The following is a 13810-nucleotide window of genomic DNA, read 5'->3' as shown; positions in this document are numbered from 1 at the left end:
TACTACCATGTTTTCAGAGACAGTACTAATTCAGAGAAGATTTGCAGTACTTCAGGCACAATTACAAACGTCCATATAGTATCTCTCATGATTGCTTGTAACCTTATTTGGATACAATTGTCCTTGCAAGTCTGTTTAGGTTTTCTAAATGTAAGAGTTGGTACAATATTTTACTGTGTTATAAGCTATAAAGTAAACATACATGCTCTCAGAGAAAGTGAACTTGTAAAGGTTTACTAAAATCATATAATTTAGTCATCAAGTCACATGTAAATGAGAAAAAAAACTGTGAAACTAACAAGCTAGGTTTTGGATTGAGGTGTCTCCCCATACACACACGTAAATTTTGCTAACATCTTAAGAGCATCGCTAATTCTGTTTCAAAGCACCTTTTAGAGAACGAGAATAATGGCCTAATAAACCCAGCCTGGAAGGAATACTGGATACTCTACTAAACATTCGCACAATACTTTAAGTTCTTCAAACTACTAAACTTTGTATTTACGGTGAAAATTTAAAATGTTTTAAAACTATTGCTTCATTTCATTTGGAGGCTAGAAGCGTTACAGGGAATAACCCACAGAACAAGAGCAGGCTACATATAAAGTAGGAAGACGATGCTAAGGAAAAACTGTCGCTACATTAAGAAAGAAGTGGGAAATATTGAAGCTACAAAGGAAGACGCAGGGTAAGGCTTATTTCTATGGTATGTAACTAATACAGTTTCACATCACAAATGGTAGCTTGTTCAGCTTCCTCTAATGATATTCAGTTCTTGTTTTACTTGGCATAACTGCTCTAAACATTGCTCAAATCAAAACCAACCGGAAGCTTGCAATCAAAAGTACAGCAAGGGTGCAGTGCTGCCATAGTACAATGTAAACAACGGCCAGGTCAATTCCCAGGTCAGTAATAAAGAGGAATTACAGAATGATTCCTAAAAGAAGTAGAAACGCCTCCTGAACTTGTTCACAACACTGAAACAGGCTTAACTCACTAGCGATGCCTACTATCGAAGAAATAAAGGAGGTACCAATTTAACAGCAAGTGAGAAAATTTTCCCTCTTGTGTGCCTTTATTTGTCCAGAAACTCCTTACATTGCCTTTCTGCTAGAAAACTCTAGTTACTTAATAGCTCTATATTTGCCAGCACAAATGAGGCTTACGGACAGATCTGGCCTTACCCTCAAAGAAAGCTGTTTACCCGCCTTCTTGTGGTATAAGATAAACACTATTACAGTCCTGTGAAATAAATGTGAAGATATAGTTAAATAATTCAAATGTAAGAGGACTACCCTTTGGCATGTAGAATAAGTAAAAACTTTCACGTAAATGTCACTAGAAAGACAAACAAATACTATTCACCATAATCGTACTTATTTTAAACTAAAATCAGATCAACTTCAATCAAGCTATATTAAGCTGAAACTGTGGAAACTTAGAATTAATTCTATAGACTTTAAATATATTTAATAATTCATTCTAATTTGCCAAATGAAAAAGAGAAAAAAATTAATGGGCTTTCAGCTTTCAAAAGCTGCAAAGTCTCACTCCAGAAAAAATATTATAGCTCAACTGCTTAACTGATTTCAAATAAAAATCAAGTCTTGTAACTCCTTGACATTGACCACAGACCAATAAGGATATCTTCTCCATAATATGGCTTACCATTATGACTCTTGTTAACATTATTTCAAACAGAAAATTTCTTGTCAGCAATTAATGCATAAATACGAGTGCTGTTTGTAACATAACCATAACCTAGCGGAATGCTTACCTTGTTTGTAACTTCCAGCATTTCCAGGAAGAAAGAGAACTGGAATTCCTGTCAATATGAGATTTTTGTTTGCTTCAGCGTAATTTCCTTCTCCATAGAGATAGAGCTCATATGCTGGGTAACGTCTGACTGTTTTCTTCGGTAATTTTATTTTCTGTTGTGAAATTTAAAAACGCAGCACAGAGTCAAAACAGTATATTCTATCACCTAAAAACACATATAATGACTTAAAATGCAAATAGGCAACTACAAGGAAGATGGGAAGATTTATCCTTACTAAAAAGCTGAGTGAAAAGGTAGCAGATACAGTTTTGAATATCGTCCTTTTCCTTAAAAAGTTTTAAGGATGGAAACATAGCATATAGTTCTCATGGCAGACATGAATACTATAAAGTATTACAAAAAACAGAGTGCAACATGTTTTAGCACTGAATAGTTGGGGCTTATTTAGCTAACGTTCTACTCTCCACAATATTTTTTGAAATTTAATTCCAACCTCAGTCAATTCGGGAATTGGATTTTCTGAGCAAGTATAGGCAACTGTTCCCTTGAGGGAGAAGCGCCTGGAAAACTAAGTCCTATTTGTTTCTGAGTGCTGCTGCAAGCCTTAAGAAACCAAATGCATTGTTTACACTGTTGCATACAAGAAAATACACTGGCCATCCAGTCATTTAAATCATTCATCTTATGTTTTATATATGGTTTTAAATTTAAGTCTGAGGTATACAGAATGAGAGACTGCAATGGGTTTTGCTTTAAAAAAAGATTTTAAAAAAAGTATCAAATATTTTGTAGGTAGGTATTACTATGCACCAGTAGCTGCGGCTACTTACTTGAAACACCTATTAACTGCAACAAGCTTTGAAACAAACTGCAAATAAATTGCAATTATGTATCTCTTAAAGTTCTTAAAGCAGACCTAGCATGATACTACAGGAAAAAAAGTGTGTTTAAAAACTAGAGACTTCTCTCGGGACATGAGAATTTCAGAGCAGAAACTGGGACGTTTGAGTGACCCTAACTTTTCCTAATGTAGTTGAATGATTCTGCAACTGTTTCCAAAAATCACATAACTCATAAAAAGGATATGGCGCTTCATTTGCTACAAAAGCTAAATCTCTAATGTGATTATTTAAATAACTGTCAGCTGATACTGTGGGATAACAATTAGCATGTTAGGTAAATTACATATGCAGTGCAATTTCTCTTAAATTACATATACAGTATGAATTCTATTAAATTATTTTTACAGAAATATAATTACAAACTGTAATGGGAATTATAATCTGCAATGGAAATTTACACAACAGTGGTAGCCACATAAGTATGACCAGCAAAAATAAACCCATTGTATTTGGGGGGCTGTGTGTGTGTGTGTGTGTGTGTGTCTGTGTGTGTACACGCACGCATGCGCGTATGTGTGTCTGTGTTCACAGTCCGCTGTTTGGGCTAGTGACAAACAACCTGGTTTTGTAACAACTCAAGAGCCAATCTAAAAAGGTATTTGCCTGGTCGTATTTCTTTGGTTTGGTTATATTTCTTTTTATGTCTGGTCATATTTCTTTGATTAAAAGAAAAACTAACCTAATAATTTAGTAATTTAATCTAATCTAATAACCACATAATTTATTCATGGAATTATGAATGAATTTCCCCCAAAAAACAAGACCCATTTTAACCTGAGGTTAGATGATGATCCAAGCTTATACCTGTAAGTCATGACTCCTAGAACCCAGTGATACTGTTTCAGATCAAATAAGAAATAATTGAAAAAATATCTAATTAAAACCTGTAAAGAAGTTGGTTGGTTTATAATTCTGAGCTTTTAAGACACAGATTTTTAACCTTTCAATGAGCACAAATGCACTAGTTAAAGGATTTGACTACCTATATTTTCATGACAACTAGGAGATGAATGAAAACGTCTCCTTAAAATAAAAAAATACACATTTTAATATATGTAAGGGTTTTACTTTTTATTCTGCAGAACAGTCGAGATTAAACTCCAGTTTGCATCAGATCTTCTCTAAAGACTATCAAGAGTGCCTTCTCTAAATAGAAACATCTTTATTTCAGATTATACTACAGTTGATTCTCTCCCTCATAACTGCAAAGTGCGTGATTCAGATTTAACTCTTCCCCCTCACACTCTTCCTCTTCTTCTCTCTCTCCCTCCCCAGCTAAAGACAATTTACTTTCTCTCTTAATGCTCAAATTGTTTGCCACATTGATTATTTGTAACCTGTTCTTTTATGATCTTCAATCTTTACAACTGCATTTTTTCACTCTGAAAAAAAAAAAGCTTTATTCAAGACTTACATCTTCAGATCATTCTTTTAATTTTTTTCCTCCCTTTTTTGCCCTCTTGCCTTATCAGTTTCATTAACCTTGCTGTCCTTTTCTTATTTAACTGCTTCTTTTTCAGAGGCTTTCAAAATCCTGTCACAAAAAACCCTTCAATTAATCAGTTTTCATTAGTAAACTAAGAGCGTCATCAAGATACGTTTTTATGACTTCCTGAAGAGTCAAATAATCCTATGCAACTGTCCCTCCTCGATGCCTTTCTGGTTTATTGTCTTTTCATACACTTTTATTGAACATAAAATTAAAAGTTAATCTTTTTCATGTCAACATCCAAAGCCAAAAACTACAAAATCCATGAGAACCATATTCCTAAAACATTGCTTTTTTCCCTCCAAATTCTAGTACTCAGATATTAAAAAAAAATGTCAGTGTAGAACTCTAAAGGCAAACAAACTTTCATATTCCACAATGACGTTCTTAAATCTGAATTCCCAAGACACTGGTTATGTAATTTGTGGTAATGAGCTACAGTAACTTTTTTCAGCATCGAGATTTTGGCTTCAATTTTAATCTTACTTTCTAAAGAAATGAAGCTTATATGAATAAGCTCTCACTACTAACTTCTGAATCTCTTACCAAATTTAGCTAAACTGGACAAGGTTGGTTAAAGTCAAATACTGTAATTCCACAACTTTCACCAAAAAAAAGGTCGTTAACTAGAAAAAGATTCAAATTGATACCATTACTTAGTATTAGTTCTACTGTGAGCTAAACCACACTACTAGAAACAAAAGAACGAATCCCAGGAAATTAAACAACTTCTGCTTCACTGCCCAAAGAACCACCTGTTTTGTAATGAGACAGGCAGCCCTGAAGGTAGGGCTGGTGGCTTTCCCGGAAAGTTCCTACCTAGCAGTTTTGTACCAGTGCCAGCATTTAAAAAAAGCATTCATTAACAACAAAGCAAACAATCCCTCCCTTCCCCAACAAAAAGGTAGTTAAAAAGTTTAATGCCTTAACAAGCCCACACAAATTCATCATTTCCCTCCCCCTAAAAGCACTACTTTCCACACATCACTTCTCCCTCCACCCCTCCCCTCCCCTCGCCAAAGTCCTGCTTTTCACACAACAAAAATGAATATTTAGGGATTAGAAATTTTAAGAGGAGATCCAACCAGATCCAATCCAACTTGCTATTTGTTCGCATCTCCTGCATGGAGCTACTGCTGTCTGCCCTATCCCTACGCTATTCGTTAAGCCTTGCATGTCTTACCAGCACAAAACTTGCCTAAAAACGCTTACAACGTTTTGCACTGACACACTCAGTAAAGATGTTTGCTGTCAGATGATAATTTCAAGCAACCTCCAATAAAAATCCAACAGATTTTGCTGGGAACTCTCAGTTGGGTGGCTTCAGATTGATCCTGAAGCCACCAGGCTTCTGGCCACCAGGAGATCTGAAAACTTCCTGCATAACATTTAGGTATTTATAGTTGTTCAAACAATTTTGTTTTAAAGCACTGATAAAACAATCCTCACAACTGTACAAAGTTCTCTTCTGTATGCTAACGTGACTGTGTCAAGGCTAGCAAATGAAGGTTAACAGATCCAAAAATTCACTTACAGCCTCAGTACCGATGTCGGTTCTAAAGTTTGCTTTTTCTCTACTACACGGGCTAGCTTGCAACCTACCTGAGAACATGCTATTATTTGGAACACTCGATATTTTTTCAATATACATTATAGCCTAGATAACGTTGAACGAATGTTTAGAAGCTGACAAATTACCCTTGGGGATGCTTTTAACAGGACAGAAAATCCAGTAGTAAGAAGCAGTATTAAAAAAAAAAAAACAACCCTGTTTGTAACAACCGAAAGCAGTTATTAGCAGCGAACCTACACAAACCCACTGCCTACCCCTCCCCCAACGAAGTCACAACACTGAGTTCAGAAAACAGCAGCCTGATCAGCAGTCACCTCTCTCGATCGGATTCAAGGTTTTCGAAGAGGTCCCAACAGATACTTTCAAAGGCCTGGCGGGGGCAGCGACAGACGCTCCGCACAGCGGCAGCAGCTCCTCCACACGCTGCAGCACCACGCCATCTAAACAAGGCTCGGCGCTGCTAACGCGAGCAGCACGCTCCCACTGCAATCTCGGTGACTCACTTTTTCGTAACGTTAGCTGCGTCACGCTACACAGAGCAAAAGCTCGGATGAGCTGTTGTCAGGCTTTGCCACAGCTGCCAGCAAGGCGCTGGGCAACTACAGGTCTGAAGATAACGCAAACTTTGTTTGTTTTCTTTTGCAGGCGCGACGGCGCTCACCGTCAAGGGCATCTTACAGCTTCCCCATTACCGAACAGAAACCGCTGGAGGTGCACGACGGCGGCGGCAGGGAAGAGGAGAGCGAGGGCCGCCTCTCAGCCCGGCGGCCCCGCGCTCCCGCCTAACGGCCGCGCCCCAACGGCCGCCGGTCGGCGCGAGGCCGCGCCCCGCCCAACGGCCCCGGTGCCGCGGCGGCCGGCGGGCGCCCACCTGTTACAGCGCCCCGCGGGGCCCCGCCTCAGCCGCCCCTGCCCCTCCTCCTCCTCCTCCTCGCCGGGCGAGGCTGCCGCCGCCGCACTCACCAGGTACTCGGGGTACTCGTACATGTAGGTCATGCTGCAGCGGTTCTCCTCGTAGAGGAACAGCACGTCCCGCACCCCTAACAGCACCAGCGCCGCCAGCGCCGCGTAGAAGAGCGCGGCCACGGCGGGCAGCCGGCGACCCGCCCGCCCCATCGCGGCCCGGAGCCCGGCTCCGCCCGCAGGGCTCTGGGCGCGCACAGGCACGGCGGGGCGGGGCGGGGCGCGGCGCTGCCGCTGCTGCCGCCGCCGCCCCGGGGGGGCGGGCTCGGCTGGCGCCACAACCCGGCCGCCCACGGGAGCTGCTGCCATCTTGGGGAGGTCACCAGCTGGGCGGAAGGCCGAGGTAAGCCCGGCCGCCATTACGGGGAGGTCAGGGACCTCCCTGGCCGCCATGTTGTGGGATGCGGCGGGTTACCGGGCCCCGGCTCCTGACTGACAGTAAAAACGTGGCCAGGACAGCGCTCAGTAGCGTCTCAGCTTCCTGTCAAGTATTAGTATTTATAATCAAAATAGCCCTAAAGCTTTAAACACTAAGCACTTTAAAACACTTTTTTTTCCTTTTTAATTAAGCACTTTTAGCAACTTACTGGATTTCGGTCGCTATAGGACAGCCCTGCCCCCCCCCCCCCCAGGCATGGGGCACCGAAGCTTTGGACGTGGAGGTGCTGCCAATCAGTGAAAACTAACAGTAAAGCATTTCATATATTGGGAAACAAGCGAAAGTGTTCTCTCTTACTGCTTCAGCTTCCCACATAGCTGAAAAACTAATACCCGCTTACTGCGACAAAAGGTAGCTACACAAGATAAAGTACAAAGTAGAAGTACGTAAGAGTTGCATTTACATCTTTCTTCACGACGCTCAACGCTTAAGGATTCTCCTCTTCCTTTAAAATAAACAAATTACTCAGTTTTCCAACAGTATTTGTACCATTTTTATTTGTAAAAATAACCATCTGAATGCATTTCAATAGTAGCTTACAGTTAGGGTTCTTCATTACATTAATACAGCATTCAGTAGTTGAAAAAAGTTAATAAACTGTGCTTGAGAAGATTCAGGTTGGATTTCCAAGCCATTATTCACCGAAATAAGTCTTCTTCCTCATTTTGTACATAACATTTACTGAAGTCCTTAAACTTTGATTTACAAAAGCAAACAATACCGACAAAACCCCACCGAAACCATCAAACAATATTTTATATTGTTTATTACAAATATGTTATGCAAAATATAACACTGGCACCAGATTCATATCACCATGGTTTGTAAAGATATATTGCACATGCTAAAGCATAAAATATAAGACAAAACCTACAAAACATGAGATATTGGCTTTAATATGTAGATCACTGCATAAGAAACGCATAAAATTACATTTTATACACACACTCAGATTGTCACTAGTTTAAAACGCCCCTTCCTATAACACTGATCTAAGGTTTACTTTTTGTGTAATAAGAAAGCATTTTCAGCACTGCAAAATTATACATTATCCCTATAGAAATTTAGCATATTAATTTTCATTTCAATGCAGGTAGAACATATGAAAAGAAGAAACACTTTATACATTCAAAGAAGGTTTGAAATGAAAATTTACTGGTAATATATTGCTTTTATAACACTCAAATGAAAAAAAGACAAGTTTCACAAAACAGTTTCAGAATACACAAATATAAAAGGCACTCTAATATTTCTTACATGACTAAGAATAAAAATCACAAAATTTTTAAAATCATCCTCAAGATACATAACCAAGTTTCTCAACAGTACAATGGATAAACAATTCATTTTATGTGTTTGTTCTAATTTAATAATCTGGCAGTTGTTTACTGCGTAAAAGTACCAAACACATTATGGTGCCCTTTTAGTAGCGATGAACAGAAATCCCCTGAGCTATTTCACAGCAATTTCAGGCAGTCCGGAGGTTGTAACTCAGTATTTATGAGAGAGATCTGGGACCCAATCCTGCTATGGATTCCATCTGCAACTGTGGTTAAAATTCAAGGTAAAACTATGCTGCTAGTAGAACTGGGGTGGGCAGACTGCTGCCCCTCCCAAAATACCCTTTGCTTGGTGCAGATACAGAAGTAGTCCACATACTGTAAATTGCAGGATCCAGGGTTAAGTGCAACAATTAGGTATGAAGAACTCTACTCTTGTAAAAAGTCCACAGAAAGGCAAGGTGAGTGAGTACTTACAAGAGTAAAATTATTCCCGTGCTTAAATACCTGTCCTAAATTACAAATTTATTTCTACAAGTGATAAATTATATTACAGATTAACGTACTACCGTAACAAGTGCAGGGATTCTGGTAGCTCACGTGAGCTCTGGGATAGGCCCATGCTGAGTACTTCCAAGCATCCTACTCGTGACAGTTTTCCTCCTATATGCACCATACTCAAAACATGACTTTCCCAATGCCTTTAAGGTACTAACAAAGCAAATTATATTCTATCATTTCTGGAATACTGCATACTTAAATCTTTGTTAGTTTACAGAAAAGTTTCACCGATAGTAGAAGTTTAGATTTGGTTTCTAGAAGAATCATAGTAATTCAGTAATCACCTGTGCTTCTATAATGTTATACACCTCATTAAGAGGCAGCAATTGTTGTACTACGCAATTACCAGAGTTACTTGGTACTGCAAATATACAGAAATATTTTCAGTAACTCTGCATGGGAGTAAGTAAAAATACTGAAGGTTTTTAAATGGCTGCTAGAAATAATGCATCCTCCTCTTTGTAAATATGACTGCTTTTCTCCTAATGAAGCAATTTCATGTCTGCTAGAAGGATGTAGAGAAGGGTGAGACTTCTAACTAATTCTGCAAAGCAGTCCACCTGCATCTGTGGTTAAAAGAAGATTAAAACACTGATCCTGCTGCTAGATAGGTGACAGCCATTTCCCATGTATTTGTTTTAAATGCCATCATTCTACACAGAAACAAATGCAAAATTTGGGATTTCCATTCACTTCTAAACAGACACCACTGAAAACACCACTCTTCAAAAACTGATCTCATATTTTCAGTGCTTTAAGAAAGGTGGTTATTGCTATTCTGCAATTTTAAAAGCAAAACACTTAGAGAGAAGTCAATCATACAAATATTATTCTGTACTAATTTCAAGGAGAAAACTAGGGTTTAGAGCTTTTGAGATCTTTTTGAAATGTTATTCCACTGCAGAAAATGTAGGGTTGAGGGAAAAGAAACGTTCACCTTAAGAGACACTATATCCCTTGTGATGTTTTTGATTTAAACTTCAGAAATTTGTTAAAAGTTCAAGGAAACAATGTTTAATTTTAGCAAAGCAAAATAAACTTCATATATAGTTAATTTTTTTTTTTTTCTAATTAAAGAACTGGAATCTGCCAACAGACTTTTAGCAATTCAGTGGAACACAGCCAAAAACTGAAAGTACAATAAAAATCCATACTTTCATTTACCCTGGCAAAAATATGTACTGAGGATGCTTTCTCATCCTCCCAGCACAGATTGAGGCCTGCAGACAGCCAGCATGTGAATCACGAGAACTTTCACACCTTTACTCCATGCTATAATCTTTTCCCCCCTCTTTAAAGTAGCTGCACGGTGTTCTCTCTCTCATGTCTAGCAAGTATTGGATCTCTTTCTTATGCTCTTCAGTGATGAAAGCTGTTTTGCTCTCTGCTTTTGACCAACGTAGCCTGTGGACTTTATCTCTGAGTTACATTCAACAAGATTGGCAAACTTCTGAAGTGCATCAGCCCTTCCTTTTCCACTCAGGCCATCAGTCTTGCCTAGAGTCACATTTCATTTTGCATTATGCCAAACAAGATGCACAAAAACTAACACGGAGAACAAGCCATGGTTATTTTTCCTGGGCAGTTGTTTCATTTCAAATAAATATAAACACATTTACATTAAAAGCATATGAACATTTTCTTTAGTCTGGGAAAAAAAAACTTGTGGTCAACACATCATCAGTTACAAACGTCAAACTGTCAACTTGAAACCTGTGTCATAAAAGGTAAAACACACTCAAGACTATTCATTATCTGAAAAGTTTATATTTTTATGGTTTAGAAAAACTACTTCATTCTGTCACTCACATTTGAAGAAAAAAGAAAAGTAGCAAAGTCTTTTAGTTACTGAAGCATTTTGGTCCTCTTGGTACAGCTGGTTAGTTCATGATAGGTTTTTGTTTGTTTTTTTTGTTTGTTTGTTTGTTTTTGTTTTTAAAGTCTCATTCTTCCTTTTGTACATCTGTTGCAGACGAGGATCGGGGTCCATTTGACCTAGAAACTTTGGCAGAAGGAGTAGACATATTCACAATGTTGACATTGCTTTAAAAAGCTGGTGACAATAGGCTTTTTTAGCCTGTATCTCCAGTCCCTTGCATGGTATATTTTTATATTTTCTGCTGTTTGGTCTTTCAACTTTTGGTATTACACTTTCACGGTTTTACCTTTGCTCTGTTCTGTTAATCCAAACTCTGGCAAAAGTATTTTAAAATTTGATACTGTTTACAGTAAGAATAAATAATTTAAGTGTAGAGAAAGAAAAAAAAATCCATTTAAGTTGGCAAGTCATCATAAACATTTAGATATACCTCCGTCTACACCTGATTTTTCTTTTTCTGATTCATGGTTAATGGCTCAGGTGACAGAAACTTCTAATGACCCTAATTCTGTAGTGCAAATAAACCATACACGTTTGTGCTGAATTGAGAGGGGGAAAAAAAAAAAAAAAGGGCCAAGTCATTTTCATTTTACACAAGTGATTCCACTAATGTCTGTGGGAAAATATGTTGAGATGAGTAGCATTTGGCCTTCAGAATTTATAAGTATATTTTTCTAACTGTGAGCTGCAACTAAGAACTGTAAAAAGTGCCTTGTGTATGTTTAAGTGCTTAATACATGCAGAATGTAAAATATTTCATTTCCTGTAGAAAAGCAATACAGGCAGTTTTAAGATTACAACTTTACCTTTGGTTTGTGTAACAAATTTATCTAATTAACAGAGCCCCTGGAACTAGGAAACAGACAGAGGAAAGCATTGATGGTCGAAATCTATGAAAAACTACATTGGAAATACATTTGTGTACTAAAGGTACAGCTAAAACATATAAGTACTTTTTACAGACAATTCCCTGTTTACTTGTGCTGTCAAAAAGAAAAAGGCATTTTCTCCTTTTCTGCTTAAAATAAGAGGTAGAGACTTTCCACAGGGGCACTTAGGGCCTAAAGAAAACATGAGGAAGCCGAAAAGCTGCAGAACGTTAAACGGGAATGCGTTCCAGCAAATCTTACCAATGCTGCAAGTCTTCCAATACCTATCTGTCAAGAATAATAATGAAGAATATAGCAGTGGGATTTAAGCTTTTTAAAAAGACAAAAAAGGTAAAATTAAATAATAATAAAAAATTTTGAATGTCAAAAGTCAAAATGTTTCAGAATCAGAATCATTTTCATTGTACCCATCCTCTGTTCCTATGTTATTACTCAAGGGCTTACTATAAGAGTTAATGCTACCCATGCTGGAGCCATCGCAGTGATGCGTCCTGCCCAAATTGTCTTTTTTAAAACAAACGAAGTTGAAAGTCGTCATTGAACTGGAAGGAGAAAAAGGCATCATGGTAGCCAAAATGAGTGCCAGGCAGTCAGCCACGTCTTTGTTAGGAGCGCAAGCCAGGGCTGGCGTATGACCTGGGCACAAATGCAGACAAGGCAACGGTTAGTACTAAGAGTATTGAGAATGGCACTGAGCATTCCTCATATACATCTCTAGATGACTTCATAAGCGGGAGATGTATGTTCAGTTACAATCATGCCAGGCAGCAGAGGTGTGTTACTTATTTTAAATTAGACATGCTGGGAAAATATACACTTCATGGAGCATTTAAATCACTGTGACCACAAGCACTATTTTATAAAAACAGGCAGCAAACAGACTTCACGATATGAATAAAAGCACTTGCTAAACACAGGTCTACAGCACAAACCATATGATAAATACAGAACATAAAGTATACAGCAACAGGGACAGAAACTGGCGTCAGTTTCTATAGATATGAACGAGTCTCATTCTGAGAACAATGACTTTCATTAGAACATAAAAGGTATTAGTTTAAAAACATTTTGAAGTAATTAACAAACAATCTCAGAGACTGATCAGCTGAGTATCTACTCAGCTCGGAAAGCAGTTTATTTAGGAATTAAATTATAAGAAAAAAGAATTAGACCAGAGCATGTGGTACATGTAAAGCAGGTATGATTATATGGACAGTTAGTTATCCAAAATTTATGTTATGCTAAAAGAATAATGACTGTATTCAGGAAGGACAGCATACATTTTAAATATAAAGTGAATATAATAAAGATATCAAGTAAAACAAAGACCTGGGGGAGCTATTAGAGTTCATCTTCATTGCAGTTTAACTTGGTTCCTGTTCAAAGTGACAAATTTTTGAAACTAGCTTGTTGACTATACTTGCTACCTGTCCATTTTGCGGGCTGCTACCTAGTACTCCAGCACTGTCCAACAAATTCTCCTTTATACTAAAAGCAAACAAATTCTTTCACAGATCACTACATCTCAAATGCTCCAGCAGTAGTAATCCGAGGCAGTGACCACTACTGATATCCTACTGCCTCAGGTAAGTTGAAAACACCTGCAGTCTAAGTGAGTTTAGCAGACAAACTTGAGCACAGTTTTGTAGCAAACTGCCCACTACCCATTTAAGCGCTAATTGCAGTGACAGCATACACTCAACAGACTCTTTTCTTCCATGGAGCTACAAGTGTGAATATTTTTTAGGTAAGATTGTACTTAAATTTCTCTATCTTTTACACTGCTTATACAGTTGAAAAGAAAAATTAAGATGTGTATCAAGCTGAAATGTAATCATTGCTCATTACATATATGCAAATTAGTTAGGTCTGAATGTAACATTTTGAAAGGTAAAACTTTGGCTGGAAGCTAGTCTGGTTCGCTTTTTTCTGTCCAGTAACTCTGACAAGAGGTTATTGCCAGATGCTTTCAGTAGAACTCAATCATGCAAGTATGCCGAGTTGCATTTGGTTGACAGTAAATACTCACCACTTAGTTCTTTTCATCCATACAG

The 13810-nt window shown here is 38.2% G+C and overlaps 2 protein-coding genes across 14 annotated transcripts in view; both read right to left on the bottom strand.

Annotated features, from left to right (window-relative positions):
- PGAP1 (post-GPI attachment to proteins inositol deacylase 1) overlaps positions 1-6909 on the bottom strand; it is a 35767-nt gene extending 28858 nt beyond the window's left edge. For 3 of the 6 annotated variants that reach the window (XM_068948267.1, XM_068948266.1, XM_068948268.1), the window contains exons 1-2: positions 6708-6899; positions 1778-1931 (exon numbers count right to left, since the gene is read on the bottom strand). In XM_068948267.1, the coding sequence (XP_068804368.1) occupies positions 1778-1931; positions 6708-6860 (307 nt within the window). In that variant the 5' untranslated portion in view covers positions 6861-6899. Of the gene's footprint in view, positions 1-1777; positions 1932-6058; positions 6553-6707 lie in introns of those variants that run through there. The other 3 variants (XM_068948270.1, XM_068948269.1, XM_009681567.2) reach the window with 3 other exon arrangements.
- Positions 6910-10734: 3825 nt separating this feature from the next.
- ANKRD44 (ankyrin repeat domain 44) overlaps positions 10735-13810 on the bottom strand; it is a 142530-nt gene continuing 139454 nt past the window's right edge. For 4 of the 8 annotated variants that reach the window (XM_068948251.1, XM_068948252.1, XM_068948249.1 and 1 more), the window contains exon 28: positions 10735-12392. In XM_068948251.1, the coding sequence (XP_068804352.1) occupies positions 12127-12392 (266 nt within the window). In that variant the 3' untranslated portion in view covers positions 10735-12126. The remainder of the gene's footprint in view (positions 12393-13810) is intronic. The other 4 variants (XM_068948258.1, XM_068948253.1, XM_068948257.1 and 1 more) reach the window with 2 other exon arrangements.

This window comes from Struthio camelus, chromosome 6 (genome assembly GCF_040807025.1).
Source record: "Struthio camelus isolate bStrCam1 chromosome 6, bStrCam1.hap1, whole genome shotgun sequence".
NCBI classification, from domain to species: Eukaryota; Metazoa; Chordata; class Aves; order Struthioniformes; family Struthionidae; genus Struthio; species Struthio camelus.
The sequence above is the reverse complement of the archived record's forward strand: the minus strand, read 5'-3'. Positions and strand labels throughout refer to the sequence as shown.